Source organism: Somniosus microcephalus, chromosome 24, assembly GCF_052327205.1.
Source record: "Somniosus microcephalus isolate GS21.2 chromosome 24, FLI_Smic_1.0, whole genome shotgun sequence".
Classification (NCBI taxonomy): Eukaryota; Metazoa; Chordata; class Chondrichthyes; order Squaliformes; family Somniosidae; genus Somniosus; species Somniosus microcephalus.
The window spans coordinates 33,401,344-33,426,464 of record NC_141010.1 but is presented as its reverse complement, the minus strand read 5'-3'; the positions used below and the strand labels follow the sequence as shown (position 1 = coordinate 33,426,464).

Sequence of the window (25,121 nt, the reverse complement as noted above, 5' to 3'; positions counted from 1 at the left end):
GCCTCACAGTTGTCGCAACATTGTTATTTTCAATGCTGTCCCGAGAGGCAATCAGGAGACAAAGAATGCCAGTCAACATTAGGACTATGGAGCTACTTGCTGCCAGTCCTCTCGCTGACGTTAATGGAGAATGCCCATTCTAAACATGGACAGAAAATAAAATGTCCCTTGAAAATCTCCTAAGGAAGCAAATATTTACTTTTAGAAAGGAATGATGGAAAAGCAGAAGCACTTTAAACTGAAAGTAAACTCTCCTAAAGCTACCTTGTTTTAAATACATTGATTAGGGCTACCATTGCTTTAAAAAAACATGTTTTATCCTCTCCATCACCCATTCAAAATAGCTGTTAGTTTTTAAAGAGACATCTCAAGTTCAGCTGTTATTTTGGTGAAACACTACAGGCAGGAACAATTATGTTTATTTACTCTCTTGCGGTACCTGTCTTAAACAATGAAGAATTTTCAAAAAAGAGGCTCGTAGGCGTCTGAGAATCGTGGAACTGGTAAGCTCTGGATTCTAAAGGGAGTGCTTTCCTCCCCCTTCCTTGCACCCCACCAAAGGTGGCTGTACTTTCAACCACCAAGATCCCACTCTCTGGAAATGCCCCCACTTTCCCCACTACACTCGTTCCACACGTACACATCCCTCTCTTTTAAAGGCCCTCCTTAAAGTTGACCTTTTTGACCACACATTTGGTCAGCCTTCCTAATCTCTCCTCCTTTGGCTTGGTATGTTTTACTCATGCTCAGTAAAACATCTTGGGATAATTTCTCCACATATGCAAGCGAACTCTGCAAAGTGTCAGCAGCTTATGATTCGCCTATAAGCTTTACCATTGTACGTTAAAGACGGCCTTCCACCACCTGCAATTAGTCCTTATTAACATTGTATTTTAGTTTTGTGGAAATGTTATTGTCAAGGACCAAAAAGCATCGTTACTTCAATATTTGATTTTTTTCAAACTTGATTGGCAGATCCACCCTCAAAAGGAAATTAATCCTTAAAAAAGAACCGTCAATGGGCCCGGAATGTTCTCTCTTATTTTGAGTGGGCGAGCTGGAAGACTCTTCATGACTGGAGTCTAATGTTGCACTATTCACATGGAGACATCATGGAACCAAATGGCACTGCCGACTTAAAACACTTTGGATTGCTCGTAGTAGACCAGGCTACAGAAGCGCAATTCCATGGAAGTAATCGTTGCAGTAGAATACCACTTTGACTCTATACGCTAGTGCAATACAGGAAACTTTCTGGTATCCGGCACGGACAGGACCGACGTGGTGCCGGTTCATCAACAACGCCGGACGACCGAACGCTATAGTAAGAGATACGGAGCTCAGAGCTCCGTATAAAGCAACAAACCCTGTTGCTCAACAGCTTCAAAACAAATCGGCACAAGTTGCAAGCATCTCTGTAGCTTAGCAACAGCTTCAGCTACACCCTTGCACAGCAACAAATGGAGTAAAAAAAATAAAAGTTATCTGAACCGACTCCTGAATTTTGCCGGTGGATAGAGCGTTCCGGTTATTTAGGGGCCGATTAATCGAAAGTTTCCTGTATTGTCTTGAACCTGTTATTTACCTAAATATCTGTGCTTTTTGAAATTGTTTCAAGTGTAAATCAATATAATTAGGTAATTTGTCTATATGAAGGTGGTCCCTCTGTTAGGCAGTAGGGTTTTTTTTAGCCCTGGTTCTTGGACTCTATACAACTGTTAGAGAAATAGCAATTAAAAAGCCCAAACCATTGCACAGTCTCCTTTTCCTTTACACAATGATGTATATACTTGAAGGATGCATTTTTAGTTGGCTGTGATGCAGATATCTGTTTTGATTTTGCTGCATAACTGAGGGCAATATCAAAACTATTTTGACAAACACTAGCTTAACAAAAAACACCGGCACAACTAGACAGTTAAAGCTTGGCCTTTTAATCAGTAAAAGGATAAGGAGATAGTTTTCAGTATTACAGCAATAAAATTTACAGCATAAATGAATGCTGCCTATATCATTTATACACACTTTTCATATACACATCTTGAATACGGTCAAACCATACATTTCACAAATGAAATTAATTAAAAACGCTTAAAACAGAATTGGATGCACTGTAAGAGAATGTTTTACAGCTTAACAGTGATATTCAACCAGTTTTAGAATTCATTACATCATGCATTCTTTCATATACAATGGAGGAGATTAAAAATATGCTTCCTACTGCCGAAAAGCAATCATTTTTGAGTAAGACAGTGGGGGTACACAGTCGGCTTTACGGCATGAAGAAACTGAACTGCATTATACTGAAGCAGGGAGATGGGAGGTAATAAAAGGTTACTCAGTTACTCAAACCACTCAGAATGCAATTTGGACATCTTTGTAGCTCTCTGCTCGAGATTTACTTCTTCCAACAGTGATAAATTCAATTCCCTCATCAAAAAATTGTTTCAAACTTGTAGAATTTTTCCTCCCTCTCCTATAATGTATGGGAAAAAATTTACAAGAGTACACTAAAAACTGTTTCTGCGTGGCTTAATGGTTAATTTCTGACTTACAAGTCGAAAACCATGATTATACAGTTTAACTCATCATTATCCACATGGTAGCACAATGCAAGCCCATTGGAGTTGTTAACTCTATAATGCGGTCTTCACACAGAAGCTTCACATGGCAAAAGTAAAAAAACTCATCTTGAATAGACTGTTTTTCTAACACTTAGGCCAAAAGACCTGGGTTCAAATGGGATTTCGGATCCTATCCCCTCCCCAGCCCAAACACCAAACCTTCAAAAAAGGTTTTGATGGTCCAATATATACAAACCTTTGCCAGCATCGTCATACTTGACATTTTACTTGCACATTCCATTTACTTCAAACAACCTCAAGCACTAGAGCAACATTAAGAATTCTTAAAAATGCATTCCCACTGTTAGACCAAGCATTGCTCTGTATATACTTATGTCAATAATAAACACTGCATTATTGAAATACAGAATGATTGCAGACCTTAAATCCTTAGCCAAATGCACGCCACTGAATTGTAATTTTCTACCTCTGGCCCAGGCTGTTCCAAGCAGTTTCCATTATTGTTCACTTTCTACAAATGCTAACCATACCTTTTTAAAGTACAAATCACAGACATATTACAATTCCCTGCAGCTTAATGCAATTTACATTTTCAAACATTTCTAAATTGATTAGTAATGTTGGATTGCTCTTTCCTCAGGGGCAATACACCACATGGATGCAGCTTTGTCTTTTAGAACCTCATTTAAGAGTTATAACAAAAAAAATGCTTTTAATATAAAAACAATTAATCTACTTATAGAGAACAACTTTTCATTATTTACTTAACCAACCTCATTAACATCCCACTGTACTGTTAAATTTAGCATCGCACTACAATATCCATTTACTCATTGTGGTAAACCACTGTCATACCTGTCTGTGTCTGTATGTGTATTCCACTAGGTACAGGTCTGGACATGCCTCGGCTGACTCCTCCCACTATTCCAGGTATATAAGTGACTACCTCCCAGTCCCTTAGTATTCTGGACGGGTCGACCACTCGAGACAAGACCTTCATTCTTTAGTTAATAAAAGCCTGGTTGTTACTCGCTCAACCTCAGTCTTTTGAGTAATTGATGGCGCATCACTCATCAAGAAACTTAAGCAGACTCTGGAAATAAATTGAGCAGTCAGCTTGCCCCATGCACCATAACAACATGCTTCCCTGTGGGAACTGGTGAATAGCCAGAGAAAGGGGAGCTGATTAACACATCGATTGACACCTTCTCTCTGTAGTCCAGTCTCAGTACCGTCACCCCTGCAGAGCTCTATTCAGTGCAAGTAATCAAGAGGCCTAGACTAATATTCCAGAGTACGCAAGTTCAATTCCCATTATGGCAATTTGAGAATTTGAATTCAGTTTTTCAAAATCTGGAAATAATAAGCTGGTATCAGTAAGTGACCATAAAGCTTTGGATTGTCGTTAAAAACCCAACCGATTCACTAATGTCCTTTAGGGAAGGAGACTTGCTGCCCATACCCGGTCTGGCCTATATATAAGTCCAGTTCCACACCAATGTGGTTGACTTTACAGTCCTCTGACATGGACTAGCAAGCCATTCAGTTGTAGCAAACCACTACAGCGGTTCAAGAAGAGGCTCACCACCATCTTCTCAGGGCAACTAGGAATGGGCAATAAATGCCAGCCTTCCCAGGGACACCCACATCCCGAGAATGAATAAAAACATTTAAAAAGCAGTTCAAACAAACACTGGTCATGCACAGTACTCTGTTTCTGCACACTTGGGTACCATTTTCCAAACAAGGTGCACTGGGACCAAGACACAGGTATGTAGTCCACATCTGACACAGGTATGTAGTCTACATCTCTTTTATAAGTGCATCATCTCTGAATTCAAACCGGCAAAAAATATACTCCTGAAGAATTTACTTTAAATCCCACTATGAGTTGGGATTGTGTACTTGAAGCTGTTGATAATACACAACTACTAAATTCACATGAACAAGGACAGTGTAAAAGGGTAGCACATTTCCATAGTGCACCAGAGCCTTGCAACATACTGCAGAAGAGTTTGTTTCTTTTGAACCATCTGCAATTGCCAAGGACTGATAGGATCCATGTTGAAGCACTGGACTGGTGTAAAACAAAGCTTTCTTTGTTGGGCTAAACTTGAAATAAGCAGCTGGAAATTAACATGATACAATGCAGTTAAAGCATTATATGCAACAGCGTAGTAACATTATTAAAGTATTAATTTTCAAAAGACAATAGATATAAACAAATTATTGTGTAAACCATTGTAACTAGTGGTTAATCATACTGAAGATATAACCAACAATAGATCCTGCATTGGATAATGGCACACAGAATTTACATCGGAGAAGCAGCACATTCTGTACCAAACTCCATATCCAGAGTAATGGAATCTGTAAAGCAACAGAAAAATAAAACAGTAAAATTATAATCGTTTGCAAAGTCCATTGAAAACAAGTCCTTGGATCAGAGTTTCACTCCTTTCCCATGTGAAAAGTACATGTTTGGAGAGGATCCTGCCACTCACCAAGGCCACCTGCTGCTCCTTGTTCAGTTCCTTCACTGTTGCTCCCACAATGCATTAAAGAGTCCAGTGTTCGAGGAGACATTGGGAACAGGTCGCTTGTGTTACCAGAGTTTGTTCTGTGCAAATTAGATACATAAAACAGTATAGATTTAAGTCAGAGACAATTTTCAAGTTGAGATACCTACATCATAAATCTAAATACAGGAAACTTTGGTTTATCCGGAGGTTAACTGTCCGGAATGCTTGATCCACCGGCAAAAATCAGGAGCCGTTTCGTTAGTTTTTTTTTTCTTCTCGTTGCTTTTTTTCCCCCACCAGTCAGGCTCTGCAAGGTCTCGTTGAAGCTGTTGCTAAGCTAGAGATGCTTGCAAGGTACGGCCGACTGTTTAGAAGCTGTTGGGGTTTGTTGCCAGATACGGAGCTCAAAAGCTCCGTATGTTTCAACATTAGCGCTGGTTTGTCCGGCAGTTTTGATGGGACGGCAACAGCTCGGTCCCGTCGGTGCCGGATAGCACAGTTTCCTGTAAAGCAATTTATTAATTACTGCTATTGTTAGATATGCCTTACATAGCATTTCAATATACATCAAATTCTGTTGTTACAAAGTTGCTCAGTCAAGGTGGTTAGATTATATTACAAAACTTGCCACAAACACATGCAACAAACTAGCACGGTGGCATAGCGGTTAGCACTGTTGCCTCACAGCGCCAGGGACCCGGGTTCGAATCCGGCCTCGGGTGACTGTCTGTGTGGAGTTTGCACATTCTCCCCGTGTTTGCGTGGGTTTCCTCCGGGTGCTCCGGTTTCCTCCCACAGTCCAAAGATGTGCGGGTTAGGTTGATTAGCTATGATAAAAAAAAATTGACCCTTAGTGTTAGGGGGATTAAATATGTGGGGTTACGGGGATAGGGTGGGATATGTGTTGGTGAAGGGGTTACGGGGATCGGTTGGGATATTTGTCGGTGCAGGCTCGATGGGCCGAAATGGCCTCTATCTGCACTGTGGGGTTTCTGTGATTTCTGTGAGTAGCACAAACCAATATATCCGTTTTTACTCACGGTGTCACACAAATGAATTTTCTCTTCAGGTATGCAAACGTTTCTGCAATATTAAAAAGAAAATCACAATTAGCTCGGAGTATTAGAAAAGGTTTAATGCAGAGCATTGTATTTCTAAGAATGGTAAGGTCCATTTTCTATCCTCCTAATCTATTTGTATTATTTTCTGACTGAGAAGTCAAGTAGCTAAGTTTTCGACACTGAATATTTGCTCTAAGGACAACTCAGGGGAGGGTGGGGGTGAGGGAAGACAGTTCACTTCAGGGACAGTGGTAGTGGGGATTTGACAGTGAGTAGACGATAGAAACAGTAGTCCTAAATGGTGTGTTGCGGGTACAGAAAGTTTTAGGAGGGCATGGATCAGCTGAAGTTATATTTCTTGGTGGAACCAGAAATGTAGGGAAGAACAAGAATCAGGTCCCTCAAAGAGTCCTCCAAAAGTCAGGTTTAAGAGGCAATCTCAGGACTAGCTACTTTAAGGAGATAAACGTGCGCTAAGACACAAGGTGCAGGTGGGAAGGGTTCAGATGCATTGGGTCCAGTTCTGGAGCTAGAGGGAGCTGTACTGACAAGATGGCCTACACATGTACAGAGCTAGGACTGAAATCATTACACTGTTAACAAGGGCTGCGAGGGATGGTTCACAAATATAATGGGGAGGAGAGGAAAAGCAAGAGAGTAAAGAAGGTAACTTGGAAGAGGAAGTAAGCTCTAGGTGTTTAGGTAACACAAAAGGTACCAAAGTTGAAAGAAATTTAAGAGAACAGGGATATGAAGCAAAGGTGGGGAAATAGGGTTGAGGTACAGTTCAGCTAATTGAATGGCGGAACAGACTCGAGGGGCCGAATGGCCTGCTCCTGTTCCTAACAGGAGAATGGAGTATAGCTTAATGCACCTCATTAGAAGAAAGATATAAAACCAATGGAAAAGGTGCAGAACAGATTCACTGGGAGGTTACAAAGGACAGGAGGTCACAGTTATGGAGGGAACTTTAGAAGTTGCGGCTTTTTCACTGGGGTGCAGAAGATTACGGAGTGCCCTGGCAGAGGTCTTCAAGATAATGAAGGGGTATGATAACGTCAATAATGATAAACTGTTTCTACTGGCCAGTAAGACTGTAATGAGAGGGAATAAATTTTAGATAATTTGAAAAATTGAAGGAGAGATTACAAAAATAAAATTAAACAATTAGAATGTGGGATTAGCCAACCGTTCAAAAAAGAGCAACAAAATTTTTTAGAGTAGCAACGAACAAGCTAAAGGGGAATTAAACTAGGTGGCTTATGCAGAGAAAAACTGTGGCATAGACTTGATGGGCTGCATAGTCCATTTCTGTGCTGTAACATTCTACATTTCAGAAATATTACCGAATTTGCTATTTTGGAGAGCCTTTGGCTCCTCAACTGCTCAGGTGGTATCGGTTACGGGACGCGGTCACATGGCGGTATCGGTTACGGGAAGCGGACACATGGTGGTACCGGTTACGGGAAGCGGTCACATGGCGGTACCGGTTACGGGAAGCGGTCACATGGCGGTATCGGTTACTGGAAGCGGTCACATGGTGGTACCGGTTATGGGAAGCGGTCCATGCAGCCTACAGTACAGCCATTCACTGCAATGGAAGACAGCATTTGGCTCTGCCTGGCAGCCAATCCAAAGCCACATCACTGCAGAAAACCATCAGCTGAGCATTGCATACTTGACTGATAGAGAACTCTCTGGGATTGATCGACTCCAGCTCAGCTCCCAATCTGGTCTAAAGGACTGGTTGTGCTGAAACATGAAGCTGCTCTGTTACGCACATAGTGCTTCAGGTAACTGAAGTGTTGCGAGCTTAAAATGTTGTTTATAGAAGTTACAATATCTCTGGCTTCTCTCACTTTAGAGTTGGCTAGCTGATGCTTAACTTCATAGTTTGGACTAGCTTTCAAGCTGCACAATGAACAGTTCCTTCTTACCAACATTTTGAACTTATAGTTGAAACAAGAATACAAAAGACCAAATATGAGAGTTTCTGCGGTATTCAAAGCTTCACCTGGATCATTGGGATCAATAACTTCTGGAGGTTCACTGCAGCAATATTTTCCAAATGCCTCTTCCTTTGGAATGTCAGGATACAAATACACAAGTGGCGACACTAGGATATTGGTGGCATCCATGATCTTATAACTTATGATAATGTCAGCAAAGGACATGTTAGTCAACTGCTGTTTGGTGTATGGTTCCACGGACTGGATCTGGGTCTTTCCTGTTAGAAGGTTAAAAAAAAACAAAGCTGAAGCTAATGTATAAAATATTTTAAACTTAAAAACTAGGATTACAGTGATGGCACATTTTCTTCGATATAGTCAAACATCTCATTAATTCACATCTCATTAGTTCCGACGACAGGTCTCCGACTCGAAACGCTGACTCTGTTTCTCACTCCTCGATGCTGCCTGACCCGCTGAGTGTTGCCAGCATTTTCTGTTGTTATCTCATTAATTCAATTTGATTTACACCAAGCATGAAAAAGTATCTCACAGTTGAGCTCTGAAACTTTCAAGAAAAAGTTCTCTTTTGTTTTGGCGAAATTTTGGCCTTTTCAAGGTGAAATGTGTTGTTTTCTGGGAATGGAACATTTCTGTTTTGTACACCCAGTGCTAATGTCACGCACTTAAAGATCAAGAATGAATATACCTTTGCTGTGCCCCAATGTGCTTCATTGCTAACTTCAGATTAGCACTTCTGGTGGCACCAGTGTAAACATTCTCATATTTTACATCAATTATCCTAGTGCCTCAAAGTGAAAATTCAGTGCCAACTTGTAGATGGTATTCTCTTGTCAGTGTGTGTACACTTGGAACTGGATTGAGACTAACCAAACCCCTTTCACTTAGGATCCTTATAGTCAACAGAAAGCGATAGCTTTCAATCTATCCAAATGAACTCAAACCGAAGTCCTGGACTTGTACCAAAAGTATTGCACCAACTCCACCTTAAACGTTGTCTCCACGTCAGTGCATTTGATCAGACTTGTAGCTACACTGAGAACACAATGTTGAATAGAAATTTTATATCTATTTTAAACTTTAAGGTAGCCATTTAAAGAAAACCCGCAAAAGTTTAATCGGTTAAACACAATGAATGCCCACGCAGTTACTCTTTCCTCATTCCAGCATATTCATTGCTTTAGTGCATCTACATTAACCATAGAGAGTATATAGTTCCAAGCAGTTCCATATAATTAACTCCAAAATGCTACAGAAGATAAAGCCCCTTTAGCTTACACGAGGGGCTGAATTTTACCAGCCCTGAGGAGGCGGATTTAGCGGTAGGACTGCTGGGAAAGTCATAAAAGAATGGGAGCGGGTTCCCACCTCCAACCAATCTTCCCGGAACTCCTAGCGGCAGGAAGAGAATGATAGCCACTTAACTGCCTGTTAACAGGCTTTTTCCAATTTTTCGACTGCTGCTGCGGGCTTCCCGAAATCGGGGAACCCCGCCACGGTAAGTGAGGCGTGCTGTGGGTCTGTTGTTATGTTGGTGTATGGATGACAGCTGCAGAAGGTGTGAAGGATGCAATGGGACAATGGTTAGTATCAGAGGTAAGGAAATGTGAAAGTAATTTTTAATGTGGTTAGATGTTTCTGCAGGTGACAAACTATGAAGTGTTTGTGTAGCCTCATCTCATCGGGAGAAGTGACAGATGGCTTCTGCAATCTCAGCTGCAGCTGTCATCGGTTTTATCCTAAGGAGAGAGTAATTGGAGAGCCTGGGTACAAGGGCTCACCTTTGGAAAGTGATTGTCAGTGTTCGACAGCACCTCAATGCTGTCAAACACTGTCAAATCATCTGTCAAACAACTGTGGTGTATATGCCTTTAAGAAAACCGGCAGATGAAGCGTCATCAACTGATGTCACCTGACACCGGCTTTCCCTTAATTGGCTGGCAAGCCCGCAGGGCGGGCTTAACGAGGCCAATCAGGGCAAAATAGCGACTGTTCGCCAGACGTCACTGGGGGAGGGACTAGAACCCAGAAGGCAGCAGTCCCGCCCCCAACTCGTCCCGGTAAGTAAAATCCAACCCTTGGACTCTGTCCCACTGAAGTAGTCCAGATCAGAACCTATTCAATAGATTTAAATTGTGGTAGCCCCAGCTGTGTTGGAACTGTACGAGAAGACTGCCTGCTTAAGTCACAATGCTTCCAAAAGCTTCTCTGGTTAGGTTTGCCACTTCAATTTTAATCAGAACATTAGTACTTTACAACACGTTCCCAATTAAAATTGATTTCCTGGTGAGTGGAGAAACTGCAGGGAAACCTTCAAACTTCAGGCCCCGCTGTATTGTCAAATGTTACTCAACCAGAACAGCTGCAGATTCTGACTCGCTCAGCTTATCAAACACATGCACTGTTAGACATAACAGCTCTTGATTAACAGACACGGGGGCAATTTTGCCAGCCCTGGGAGGCAGGACTGCCGGGAAAATGGCAGAATCTGGGGACGGGTACCCATCCTGCCTCTGCCATCTTCCCAGGGGGCGGATACCCGACCCGCGCCAGGTACCGTCGCCTCATGGCCGGAAGGGGATTAGTGCCAATTAACTGCCCGTTAACAGGCAGTTTTTTGGCTAATCCCCATTTTGAGCCCTGAAGTGTGGGCTTCCCAACGGCTCCGAACCTTGCCAGGGTCAGCGAGGCGGGCTGTCGGTCTGCGGGGGTTGGAGGGGCAGAGATGTCCGGTGTGCAGGCGAGTGATGGGTGCATGAGTACAGAGGTAAGTGTGTGAGGTGTGTGTAAAGCGTTTTAAAAGCTTTACTTACCTTTACTTCTTCCTGCAGGCTTCCTCCCTTCAGGTCTCTGGAGTCCCTCAGCTCACTGGCACAGAAAGCAGAATGGCCGCTGAACTGTCAAAAGCTGCAGCATTCTGCTGGAGTCTTGAGTAAAGATTCAACTTAGAAGACAGATTGTCAGGGCTAGAATTTCAGTGTGCCGTGAGGCGGGCTTTTAGGTGTGCGGGGGGCAAAAATCCCAATTTCGGGGGTCCCGACACCATCCCGCCCAAAACCCGCCTCCATGTAAGTTTCAAAGGAGGCGGGTACCCACCCCACACTGGGACCCGCCGACCCGAGGCGGGAAGGGATTAGTGCCAATTAACTGCCTGTTAACAGATAGTTAACAGGCAGTTTTTAGCCTAATCCCTATTTTGAGGGGTGTCGTGTGGGTTTCCCGACAGCTCCAAACCACGCCAGGTTAGAGCAGGCGGGCCGTCGGGTTGAATGACTTGGAGGGGTCGAGATGTCGGTGTTCAGGTGAGTGATGGGTGCATGAGTGCAAAGGTAACTGTGTTTGGTGTGTCTAAAGAAGTTTAAATTACCTGTACTCACCTTAACAGCCTTCCTTCCTCTAGGCTTCGGGAGTCCATCACTCAGCCGGCACTGAAAGCAGAATGGCTGCGATCTGTCAAAAGTGACAGCCTTCAGCGCCGGTGAAAGTCCTAACTGAGTCTGCGTAGAAGGACTCAGGTTAGAAGTCAGACTGTCAGTGTTTGACAGCTTCAAACAGCTGTGAAACACTGATATTTCATCTGTCAGCACGTCCTGACAGATGAAATTTCAGTCTGTGACGTCACCTGTTGACGGGTGGCCCTTAATTGGCCTGCTGAGCCCGCCCAGCGGACTCAACAAGGTCAATCAAGGGAAAATCGCGTGGATTGGCCGGACGTCGATGGAGGCGGGACTAAAACCCGAAAGTTGTAGTCCCGCCTCCTTCCCGACTGCGGAATGAAAATCCAGCCCTCAGTGTTTGACAGCGTCACAGAGCTGTCAAACGATTACATTTCATCTGTCAAAAGCTCTTGACAGATGAAACGTCACGCGCTGACGTCACCTGTAACGGGCTTTCCCTTAATTGGCCGCTGGGCGGGCTTAACAAGGTCAATCAAGGGAAAATAGCGTGGGTTGGCCACAAGTCGATAGAGGCGGGACTAAAACCCGACAAGTGGGAGTCCCGCCTCCAAAAGCTCCCCATTGACAAAATCCAGCCAATAGAGTTGGATGGAAATCATCAGTGATCCAACAAACAACTTTAAAATTACATTTCACTTCCTTTTCCTGGAGAGAAAAGGTGTGAACCTCATTAATAGAGATCAATCTAAATTTTTAGCTGGTGGACAGGATATGTCTGGATGGAATCAAAAGTCCAAGCGGGTGTTATTTGAGTGGATGCATTTTTAAAGGAACACTCCACACTCCAGTCAATCCTCGACTTTTCCCGTCCACCCTATATTCATTTTCAAATTAAAAGTATTGTCTGTGCCATTTCTGAGGCTGAAGGAAGAGCTGCTGGAACTTGACGCTAATGAATGAAATGTCGTATTTCAGTAGCCTGCCTTTGAGGTGACACATGGTTACCCCAATAGGAAGACCAGCAACTGCGTGGTTGCATTGAACACTCATGTTTTCAATATTTGGAACATGTATTTTTCGAAATGTGAAATACAAGAATGGGGGTGCTAGTTTTGTATAAATACCCATAGATAAGATCACCTCAGAACATATATATATATTTTTTTTTTTTTTTTTTTTTTTAAATCACTCAGGTTTTAAAATCACACCAGCTATTTGAAAAATCTCCGAAAGTGAAAATGTATCCTTCAGGGTCACTAACTTCAACTGGAGAGGAGTTTGAAATAGTGTCGCTGTATCATACAGATTTAAAAAAACAATTTCTCACATGCTTTTCCTTCTCAGTACTTAGATTATGCATTACATTCTTATGATTAAATGCTACTAGATCTGCTGTGGCACTGGCCATGGTGAATCAGGAATTAAAAAAAAAAAATTCTCAGGATGTGGGAGGCACTGGCGAGACGGCTATTTATTGCCCATCCCTAGTTGTCCTTGAAAAAGCGGTGGTGGGTTTTCTTCTTGAACCGCTGCATATGTAGCATTTTGATACAACTGAGTGGTTTGCTAGGCAGCTTCAGAGTGCAGTTACGAGTCAACCACATTGGTGTGGGATTGGAGTCACATATAGGCCACACGGCAAGTTTCCTTCCCTCGAAGACAATAGTGAACCAGTTGGGTTTTTGCAACAATGCCGACAGAGTCATGGTCACGGTTACTGATACCAGCTTTTTATTACAGAATTAAAATTCTCAAACTGCCATGGTGGGATCTGAACTCGTGTTCTCTGGATTACTAGTCCAGTAACAGAACCACTACGCTACTGATTTTCCTATCTACTGAAATTATTTCACGTCCAAGATATGTATTTTTTAAAAAGTTACATACCATTGATATCCTTTTCCACCCAAGTAAATGTGATTCCTCCTTCTTTGTTGCTCTCGCTGAAACGAAGAAGGAATGTGCCTGGGGGTTTCACATTCAGTATGGCTCGCTCTCTTTCTTTGCTTATGAAACCCATGATGTATCTAATGTAAAACAAATTAATTAGTGCTCGTCGTGCAAATTACAAATTTGATGAAAAATAGGTCAAAGTTTGTGCACCATGCAGAACACTTTCAAGATCTACATAAAAACATAACATGATGGTGATCTGTCGGGTTGAACACCCCAAACGCTAAACAGAGGCATGCAGAGTAAAGTACACTTTTCTGCATTCAAGACTTGTTAAACCTCTACTAAATTAAGTAATCAGGAACTGAAATGTTGCAACAAGCACGTGAAAGGTCACACACAGGTCTGTTATAGTAAACTCTTACCCATCATTCCAGAGAGAAAGAATGAATTTCTTCACCAAGTCTATGATATTGTCCAGCCACACCCAGAATGAAAATGCCTTGCCTGGCATATTTTCCTAAAATGAAAAAAGTATTGAGGGAAATTTAAAAAGCATTAAAAAACAGTTTCTTGACATTTAAGTTTTCATAGTTACTCAACTAAAAAAGCTATCCTGAAATTGCTCACACATTTATTGCAACAAAACCTCTTACGCCATCAGTAAAAAATACAATGCAGATATGCCAAATGAAATGTTACTTAGAAAAGTATCAGTTGACAAATAACACTGAAATTATTTGGAGACTGTGGACACTAAATTGGTATAATAAAGTTACTGCCCAAACAAGATGCAGCTTGAATTAAAAAATGAAACAAATAAAAGTATTTTTAAAGCAGGACGTTTAGCAAAAATAAATAAATGGCAGGCAAGAAAGTTTAAAACTAACAGCAAGTCTTTTGCAGGTAAAAAACTAAGAACAAAAATGTGTATTCACTCACTTTACAGAATTTTGCCCAAGTGATTTGGCACCCAGAGTAGTTGACACCAAGACCTAATAAACAGAACAAAACTATTAAAACAGAATTTTAAGAAATTAAAAGACATGAATAAAGCATCCAGAAAAAGTACAAATAAAATATACTTCAGGCATTCCAGTCCCACATGTCGTCACCATTATCCTGCTTTAATTACACCCACTGGATGATTATAGGACAGTAAGCAGTTGCCAGGGAGAAACAGTCAAAATAGATAAAGAATGTTTTCATAAGTCTCAGGTTCATTATTCACTGTATTTGTTCTTAATGGTTCGATTTCTGAAGCAATATCTTATTCCTCGCCAAAGAAAAATTAATGATTTTTACAAAATTATTTGCTTTGTTTATATAGCAGCTTTTCACATTGTTGAACTGTCCCTAAACACTTCTGATTGAATTACTTTCTAGACTGCGTAGACTCTCGTTTTATAGGGAAACATGGCAGCATTTTGCACCGACAAGATCTCACATCACAATGCGATAAACCAGTAAATCTGGTTTTTTTTGGCAGCATTTGTTGCAGGAGGAACATTGGCTTGGACACGGCGAGAACTCTTGGCACTTCTTGGAGTAGTGCCATAGGATCTTTAACAGGCAGATGGGAACTTGATTTAATATTTATTGAGAAAGACAAAGTACCTCCAAATAAGGCAGCATTCTGTGTTGGTCTGAGGATTTTAAGTAGATTTAGCAATTTTAGCATTCATGCTAGACCACACAGTATGCAAAATAAATAGTCTGTGCCAGTTTCAAATGCTGGAATATTAGCTTTAATAAGTGACCTTGGATTAGTAAACTAAACTTAATTTCGCAATCTGAGCAGACACAATAGCCTCTGTACTATTTCAGTGCAGGTTTTAAACCATTTTTAACAGGTTAAAATTGCAGAGAGAACATTTCTGATAAATTCAATGCTCAGACACACTACCTCCTGGTGTAACTTCAATGACAAGTTTTCTATTACTCACCGAGCAGCTTCTCGGCCAGCGTTCCTAGCTGCTCCATATTCAGGCCTCTTTTTGTGGTGGAAGAAAACTGCCAACTTAGAATCTCTGCTACTTGGTCCCACGTGGCAACTGGTGGTTTTGTGAAAAAGTTCACATTCTGTTTCAAAACAGGATACAATAAATATCCTAACTGCACAGTAAATCAATTTGTGGTTGTGTGGCAATGATATTAGCTTAAATGTTTTACGTTATTTGGTACTTTTATCTACACAACTAAACTGGCTACATCTTGTAGATTTATCACCTGCAACTTACGCAGTGACTTTATCACCATTAAATGCACTAAACTAAAAAGTGCAGTTCAGGAAAGGAAAAAGAAAATTGAAGATCAAAGCAAATACTTCCATCCTTTCTGAACTGCACTTCAGAAAGTACAATTTTAGAAGTAACAAAAGGGAAAAAGGAACAGGACACTTATGATGAGAACTTGGTGAATGGCAAGTCAGGAAAGATTACTGAGTTTTGATTTTGTGTTTGCAATGTCCCTGTAACGTGAATGGAGGAATTAAAATATTGACTGCAGTCCTATTTTCTGAACAGCAGATTTGACTTTTTGAAGAAACTGCATCCGACAGCTTGCTGAGACTAAATACATTACGAGGTTGATTGCGTGGATCAACTCAGACTCTATATTAAACTCAGATAACGATCAAGGCCAAGATCTCTTTAGAAACCTAAGGGTAGATCTTGACTTTGTGCGGCAAGTGTAAAATGTGCGATAGCGAAACAGCAGCCCATTTTACATCTCTCTCAATCTTTATTTTCATTAACTTCAACCTAGATTATGTGCTCAAGTCCCTAGAGTGGGGCTTGAACTCATGACCTTTGACTCAGAGGGGAGCGTGTTACCTCACTTACTGAACACATATCCAAATGGTTCTGACAAATTATGATGCTAAGTATTGGAAAGGTGTGCTTAAATAAAGTTAGATATTTCCCTAAATTGGACATAATACAAGCTTCTACATTATATTACTCAATAACTATATGTACACACTGCTCCCTTCCAAACTAAACCAGAGAATAGTAATTTAAGCACTGGATGAGTTTCCTACCTTTGGGTTATTGGTTAGCATATTGTACCAAAGGATTGAGGCCCAAGCATTTGGCATCTGACAGATGTTGGAGATTACCACAACTGGCAGTGATGAGGTCTGTTGAAGATTTTACACAGGTGGTTAATACTGCACGTAAAACATTGTTACAAGCTTTGCAAATTGTAAAGAAAAACACAATATTTCCTTTTTGTTTCTTCAAAAGGGTACATTAGACTATTATCCTGAAAAAAGCAACACACTTTCAAAACAAAATAAAAATAGGAATCTTGTAATCGGGCCTCCCGGTTTCCTTCTGTGCTGCCTTTGAGCTGCCTAGAGTGATGGAAATAATGGTGATACATGTATCACATGCCGTCTAAAAACAGAATTAGGATGCAAGTGGCTTTAGTGTGCAGCCTGCTGAAATTGTTAACATACAAGTGCATGGCAGCATGCGCGGTGTAATTTACAAAGCTAAGGCGGCAGATTACCGATGGCACAATCACAAATACTGGAAATATGTGAAATGTCACCATAAAAATCTGTTAAGATGTAGGTGTGCTAAATAAAACATAACTTAATTATTTTTGCTTGCTAATAGTCTTATGTTAAAACTAGTTAATTAATAGAAATGCAAGCAATAGAAAAGTTAAAATAAATTAACAAAAATATAATATACAGATGCTGCAATGTTACTGTTAACTCACCTCCAAATCAATTTTCAGTCCCTGATGATAAACTTCTGTCTCAAAGGTGATCAGATGCAGCTCCTCAGTGACAATCAGGGAAGCCTGAAACAAAAATATGGATACTTAATTATAAATAATTAAAGCAAACAGTGTTCCATATGGAGCAATTACTCCAACTTCTCTCTTATGCAAAGCACTTGGAAGTTGTCAAAAGGAACAAACCCTCCAGTAATACAACAGCTCTTCCTCTCTGTGAATTACACATGTTTCAATAGATGCAATATCAACTGTTGGTTACTATGGGGCACAGTAACAATGACTCCTCTGGAAAAAAAAACTTTGGAAGGCATGTATCCACAATTAGGAAAACCTCAGACAAAAACTGTACAGCAAATAAATCATTTCCATTTGGAAGTACACAAACCTGGAATAGGAGTACCCATTCAAAGGAACTCTGGATACCCTTAGGTTTATGAAAGGTAAACTACAGGAAACTTTGTGATATCCGGCACCAACGGGACCGGCGTGTTGCCAATCTATCAAAACTGCCAAACATACAAAGTTAATGTTGAAGCATACGTAGGTTTTCATCTCCGTATCTGACAACAAACACTGTTGCTTAGCAACAGCTTCTAAAGAGTCGGCTGCAGCTGCAAGCGTCTCTAGCTGAAGCTGTTGCTATAGCTACAGACCTTGCAGTGCCTGACTGGGAAAAAAAAAGAACGAGAACTAAAAAAACGGCTCCTGATTTTTGCCGTTAGAGCGAGTATTCCGGACATACAACCTCTGGATAAACCAAAGTTTCCTGTATCATAATAGAAAACAGAAATACCAACAGCAAAAGTTAACTGCATTGGAACAGAACTGTACAATGAAGTGTGAAAAACTTCTAGTTGCAAGAAATTGTACATTTTAAATCTGTACTTACATCACTACTAGCTCTGCCTCCATTTCCACATCTCTGCTCTCTCAGTGTCTGGAAGGAGAAACATCATTCTCATCAACACATATAGTCATTACTTGGATAACATAAGATGATGTTGCACTACAGTGCCTGATCAGAAACAAGAAAAAATTGCAGATTGAGAGTTTTACTATTATAAGTGGCACATTTAACCATATCAAATACAATTAACCATGCCAAATTACAAAGCTTGTATTAAAAAAAGTGCCTTCATGAATGCTGCAGTTCATCATGAAATAGGAATGCACTCCAATGGACAATGCTAGGACTTAAGTGATGCGTTCACTTTGTCAGGTGATTCAATATCCCTTATAATTTAATGCTCCTTTAAATTTAACCATGGCTTAATCAATCTGTTATAGGTGTCCTTTAAATTGCATTACAGAACACAACGCATGTGGCCAAATTTTATGCTAAGAAAATGGAATATACCAAACCTTTATACACTGACATTACTTTGCATTGTGGTTGGAAGGGGCTTCATCAAAACCTGAGTAAGATTAATTTGAAAATCTCTATTGAAAGTAATTATATTATTGAACTACATCAATACTGCACCAATTGCACCAAAAAAGGTGTATGCGGCAGAAAAATGGGGAGATGCAATTTTATAGCAATGTTGGCATGAAATCCTCACACATACTTAAGATACTTTGCCAGCAATATGAACCAAGTTTTTAAACATATACTGGCCATCTGTTATTTTTGTAGTCATCACAGAGAACATAAAAGTCATCATTATTTACACATAAAAATCTATATTATCATATAAACAGTCTATAAACATTTAATTAAAACCGCTCCCTCCGAGACACCCTGGTCCACTCCTCTATCACCCCCAACCCTTCGCCCGGCACCTTCTCGTGCAAGCGCAGGAGATGTAACACATGCCCTTATACCTCCCCCCTTCCCACTGTCCAGGGCCCCAAACACCCCTTCCAGGTTAAACAGCAATTTACTTATACTTCTTGCAATCTAGTGTACTGTATTCGCTGCTCACGATGTGGTCGCCTCTACATTGGGGAGAACAAACGCAGATTGGGTGACCGCTTTGCGGAACACCTCCGTTCCGTCTGTAAGGGGACCCCGAGCTTCCGGTTGCCTGTCATTTTAATTCTCCGCTCCACTCTCATTCAGACCTCACCGTCCTCGGCCTCTTGCATTGTTCCATGGAAGCTCAGCGTAAGCTCGAGGAACAGCACCTCATCTTCCGATTAGGCACTTTACAGCCTTCTGGGCTCAACATAGAGTTCAACAATTTCAGATCATAACCTCGGCCCCTATCATATATATATTTTTTGTTTGTGTCTTTTTTTCTTCTCCCCCACAGGGCAGCTGTCTCTCATTCTGCCAGTGCAATTCACACTTCATCTAGAGCCATCCTTTGTTTCTTAACCTGTCCCATTACCATCTCCTTTTGCCTTGGATATCTCTTAATGTCTCTTAACCTCTCCTGCCTGCCATCCTATCAGACCTTCCCTTTTGTTCTTTCATCCCCTCCCAGCCCCTATACTTGCTTAAGAATCTGTTCCGTTTCCTGCTTTTTTCCAGTTCTGACGAAAGGTCATCGACCTGAAACGTTAACTCTGTTTCTCTCTTCACAGATGGTGCCTGACCTGCTGAGTGTCTCCAGCATTTTGTTTTTATTTCAGATTGCCAGCATCTGTAGTATTTTCTTTTTGTAACATTTAACTAAGAGCAGTTTCTTCACAATACTTACCAAATGCTTAAATTCTGCTGACAGACTTCCATTGTTTGATTCTTCCATATTCATAACCTTTGTATTGGTTCCCAATATGTTGAATTTCCGTGACCTAAGTTGAAGATACGATAAAAATGTAACTAAACTCAAGCTGGTACTCCTACCAGTATACAGAGGGAATATTCCAGCATGAGAGATCTTCCCCCCACCCCAACTTATTTTAATGCCCTATCTAATAAAAGTTACTTTGTGACAAGTAGCCTTCTTCAGTCAAGCCAAGAGCCCAGCATGATCCGTACCCTGAAGCACTCCTCAACTAGTTAGTTACTTTGCGATTAAAAGAGGTGGTATAAGGTGAAGTACGAGCATTTGCAGAACTAGTTATGGGACTTTTTCTGCCTGCATAGTAATTCTGCAACTTGAAAGTTATCAAAATATTACTAAAACTTTAAAAACATAAAACAATATAATGCAAATACAAAAGTTCTGCATAAACATGTAAAACTTTTCCAAGCATCTAAAATGCTGTAGTTAGATTGAAGGTAGCCATGTGTCTATTATGAATCCTGGACTAGCAGCACAACAAGTACAATCTAGAGAGAAATACTTGATTTGCATTCTTGAGCCTGGAAATAAATGGTACGCAATGAATGCTTGATGTACTTACAACAAATTGTTCTCTCCACTATTTTAAACCGAAATGTTTAAAAAACTCAAATTACTGTATTTTTTCATACAAATTTTTTTTGCTAGGCCAATGTTATTGTGACTTTTAAATGGAATTCAGCTAGCAGTGCCTCAAATAAAGCTTATAGTTTCTGCAGCTTCAGATGTGGAGTTGGATTTTATGGATTGAAACCTAGATAACCAAATTATGGGTCCTTTGACAGACAATGCACATTTTATTTGTTGATTATAATCTGGGATGCATCAAAGAATGTCGTCTGAAGTGGCCCAGCAATCCATGCAGGTCAGGGCAATTAGGGATGGGCAATAAATACAGCCCTGCCAGCATCACCCACATCCAGTGAACATGTTTAAAAAGAGCCTTTGGTATGCAAAGGCTGGACAAGGCATTGACCTTGCTCAAGTGGTTCTACGTTCAAGATACAGTACTATTTTGTCTCTTTGACCTGACTTGATTGACTGCTCTGTGCTCGAAGGCCTCTTAGGCAGAGATATATACTGCATCTTCAGCTTGGTTGCATCCATGGCAAGAACAGCAAAGCAAGAACATTTGCCTTGTTTGTGTACAGGCATCGTACCAAGAGGTTTTGTAATATGTTGAACTGATTTGAATCTTTGTACCACTAGTTTCCTACTGTTTTTCCTTGTGTGTTAATAAATTTCAACTTGTACATTTAGTCTGAACAATGAGGCCTGGCACGGTGTCTGGCATAGTTTACCCATTGGAGGGGACAATAGTGCATGGTGGGCAACCCACCAGTGCTAAGTATTTCAGTAAAAGGGCAACTGCTAGTTCCATGGCATGCTACATCTGCTCATGGCGCAATAAGGTTGTAAATTAGAGGTTGTGGAAACTACAGTGCACAGTGAGCACAAACTAAAGCCCCAAAATATTTTAGCTTCCATAGAAGAGAGAGGATAAAAAAAGCTCACCCCCTCAGTGCAGAACCATCTCCAGAATCCCTGGAACAAAATTAAGAGAAATAGTAAGTGTATATTCGGCTTAGGTGTGAACTCAGAAGTAAAACAGCAAATAATTCAGATTAACATGTTGGAAACCGAACGACAATTTTCTTTTTGAAGTTTTATTATTATATTTTATAAATTAGCTTATTTTCCCCAGCTTAAGACAATTGAGAAATGGTTACTACAATAATCCTATGCTTGGAAGTTGACAATAGCTACTATCATGATTCTGCTGGTAACACATTGAAAAGATACACTAAATCACCCCTTCCAAAATAGCCTCATGCACCATTGGGAATTGGTACCAGCAGACACAATGCATTGGGTGTTGACTCCATGTATTATCAGACCATGAAGTTCACCTGGGCTTGATGTGCTCTGCTTCCCCAATGTCTGCATGAAGCACTGCTGGCATTCAGAGCTGCACAAAATGCTCATTAAAAGGCAGAGAATGTATTTTGATGAGGCTCAAGCCCCAAATGCAGCTGAAATGTCTGAGCAGCACACCAGTCACTCAGCACCTGTTGGTGTGGAGAGTAACATAGGAACAGGAGTAGGCCATTCAGCCCATCGAGCCTGCTCTGCCATTCAATTAGATGACTGATCTGTACCGCAACTCTCTTTACCCACCTTTCTCCATATCCTAATACCCTTAGCAAAAATCTATCGACCAGAATCTTGAAAATATCAACTGACTTCAGCATCCACAGCCTTCTGGCGGAAGAGAGTTCCAGATTTCTACTACTCTTGGTGTGAAAAAGTGCCTCCTAATTTCATTCCTAACTGGCCGAGCTCTAATTTTAAGATTGTGCCCCCGTTGTTTTGAATTTCTGCTCCCCCCCCACTCACCACGCCACAAGGAAATAGTTTCTCTGTATCTACCCCATCAAATCCCTTTACCATTTTAAACATCTCAATTAGATCACCTCTCAACCGTATAAACTCAAGGGCATACAAGCCAAATTTATGCACCTGTCCTCCTAATTTAACCCTTTTAATCTGTGCTGTACCCCCTTCCAAGACCAATACACCAACAGAATGCAGTACTACAGATGGGCTCTCACCAAGGCTCTATATAACTGAAATATAACTTGCTCCCCTTAGTATTCCAGCCCCCTTGAGATAAGGACCAACATTCCATTAGTCTTTTTAGGGCCAATACTTAAAAAAAACTATTCCCCTGTAGACAACTGGGCCACCTAGTCCACTTTTCCTTGAATAGGCCCTTCCAATTTATAGGCCCCAAAAGCGGTTTTATGTGGTGCTCGTGCAGGAAATTCCATCCACGACCTCAGCATGCACCCAGCACATCCTACGATGCAGTAGGAGCACTGTCAAGTTATGTTAATTAGCTGACCCCACATTATTGGGCGAGATCAACTCATTCATGTGTAGGCGCTGCTGGGACTGCATTGTTGGCCCTAATAGGTTGAATGTTCCAATGCCTCCTGATGTATGAAACAGTGAAAACGCAATAGGTTCACTATTATACCAGTCGTCATTCTATCAGACTCGGGACTACTTAAAAGCAAGTGTGCATTACTATGAACACAGACAACATACTAATTAATAATATAAAGACTTTTGAAAAGTACATAAAAACAGCATATAAACAACTGTAAGCAAAAATTAGTATAAAAAAAAAGTACTGAGAGGGAATCGTACTCTTATGATGGAGGAAGTCAACTGTTAGAAGGTGTAGCAACACACATCACCAGCAAAAAATACCTCCAGAGTTAACATACAAATACACTTATTGTTTGGTAGTTAATTTGCACTCACTTGTCAATGGCAACCTTGATTTTAAGCTGATAATTTAACTCAGGAAATTTAACCAGTAACCTGTGAACATAAAGTGTGCATTAGATTTAATAAGTGTGATAGCTATGACAGACTGAAGCATAAATGGCATTATCTATTACTGTATGCAAAGAATCTTCAGGAAATGTGGACCAAATGCACAAAACCTTTTAGGCAAATAACAAAGATGCATATAGTTAACACCAGGAAACCTACTTACTGCTGTAACAGTTTCTTTCTATTAGGGAAATTACCTCACTAAGACCAAATTGAGCAAGGTTACCTAAATCTTTACTTGCAAGATGAAGATGAAAGAGTCATACTGCCACTTTCACTTCAATGCAAAGTGGTTTTAGCTGCATACTAATGTAAACTTTGATGTCAGGATCTGGCGTGGTCCTGAGCACACTAAAAACAAGCAATGCGAGACCGACTCTAAGAGAGCATGTCACTTGCTTGGGGTTCACACGAGTAGCAGACAACGCCAGCCTAATGCGAATCCACATTTCATTAGCGCCCAGGCAGTCCTGTAGACCTCCCAAAAACTTAACTCTTTGAATGAAATGTTTTCCATGCCAGCAGAAAATGGACACTCTTGCTGCCAGGGCAGTGGAGCTCTCCATATGCATACGCAGAACTCCAATGCTACTCCACCTGGCTGTGAATCAGACTCAGATCAACATACAAGGTTTCTGTTGCTAAAACTCCAGTGTCACATCATCATCAGCTGCAGTAGAATTGCAGCTTTATATTCCCTCTTTGCAGTTTGTATCCAGCAGTTATATTTAGTACTTTTTAAGAATACACCACACCTGGAGGAAGATTAGGCTAGAACATTAGATTTTTAAAGAATAAACCAACTTGCATTTATATAGTGCGCTTCTGCTTTACAGCCAATGAATTTCTTTTAACATTAATTGCTGTTTTATTGGCAAATGCAGCAGCCAATCTGCGCAGAACAATGTCCCACAAACATCAAATGAGATACATATCTTATTCATTTGTTCTGATCATTGGTTGAGGGATGAGTTTTGAACAGGACACCAAGTGAATGCACTGATCGCCTTCGAATGGTGCTATTGTATCTTTTACATCCAACAGAATAGGTGGGCAGTGCTTCAGTTTAAATGTCTGATTGGAAAGACAACACTTCCAACAATGCAGCACTCAGTACTGCAATGAAGCATCAACTTAGATTCTGTCCTCAAGTCCTGTAGTGGGGCTTGAACTCACACTTTCAGAAAATGAGGCCACCACCACTGAGCCAAGGTGACATTTTAATTGCAGGTATGAAACCAAGTCAAATCTCTAGATATTCATTAATGAAAATTTAACAGAGTAGTAGTGAAGGCAATCTTTTAAAGTCACTAAAGTATAATTCCCATTAATGGTGACTTTAAATACTTCTGAATGGGAAAGGGGTGATTTTTTTTTTTTTTTTTTACAAATAATGACCAATTAACAATCAGCCAAAATAGCAGAACTGATATCTAATAATGCAGATGAGTATTCTGCCAGTAGAATCCACTTGATGCTTTTGCTGTTGAGTGTTCCCATGGCTGACATGCTCTCGAAGTATTTTTCCACCTACCTCACTTTTGTTGTGAACTGCACGCCTGTTTTGATCACTAGGGGACGGTCTGGATGCATTGGCATGCACGGCTGTCTCTCCACGACAAAAGCACTGAACAGAAACAGGTTAAATCAATCAATCAGCAACTATACAAGACTGACTGACCTTCAGTTAAATGTATTTGATGGTGGTACGGTGCTGGGACTTTTATGTAATGAACCTTGTTTGAATTCCAGCTTGGCTGGTGCTGCCAGTTAATCAATTCCCACCCCCCCCCATCCCATTTTCC

The 25,121-nt window shown here is 40.8% G+C and overlaps 1 protein-coding gene across 2 annotated transcripts in view; it reads right to left on the bottom strand.

Moving 5' to 3' along the window:
- Nucleotides 1–1,913: 1,913 nt before the first annotated feature.
- stat3 (signal transducer and activator of transcription 3 (acute-phase response factor)) overlaps nt 1,914–25,121 on the bottom strand; it is a 64,468-nt gene continuing 41,260 nt past the window's right edge. For both annotated transcript variants that reach the window (XM_085966452.1, XM_085966453.1), the window contains exons 11-25: nt 24,851–24,943; nt 23,242–23,301; nt 21,427–21,456; nt 19,825–19,918; nt 18,069–18,116; nt 17,159–17,242; nt 16,470–16,568; nt 15,376–15,511; nt 14,372–14,424; nt 13,855–13,949; nt 13,424–13,563; nt 8,183–8,395; nt 6,148–6,190; nt 5,090–5,205; nt 1,914–4,955 (exon numbers count right to left, since the gene is read on the bottom strand). In XM_085966452.1, coding sequence (XP_085822578.1) covers nt 4,900–4,955; nt 5,090–5,205; nt 6,148–6,190; nt 8,183–8,395; nt 13,424–13,563; nt 13,855–13,949; nt 14,372–14,424; nt 15,376–15,511; nt 16,470–16,568; nt 17,159–17,242; nt 18,069–18,116; nt 19,825–19,918; nt 21,427–21,456; nt 23,242–23,301; nt 24,851–24,943 — 1,360 coding nt within the window. In that variant the 3' untranslated portion in view covers nt 1,914–4,899. The remainder of the gene's footprint in view (nt 4,956–5,089; nt 5,206–6,147; nt 6,191–8,182; nt 8,396–13,423; nt 13,564–13,854; nt 13,950–14,371; nt 14,425–15,375; nt 15,512–16,469; nt 16,569–17,158; nt 17,243–18,068; nt 18,117–19,824; nt 19,919–21,426; nt 21,457–23,241; nt 23,302–24,850; nt 24,944–25,121) is intronic.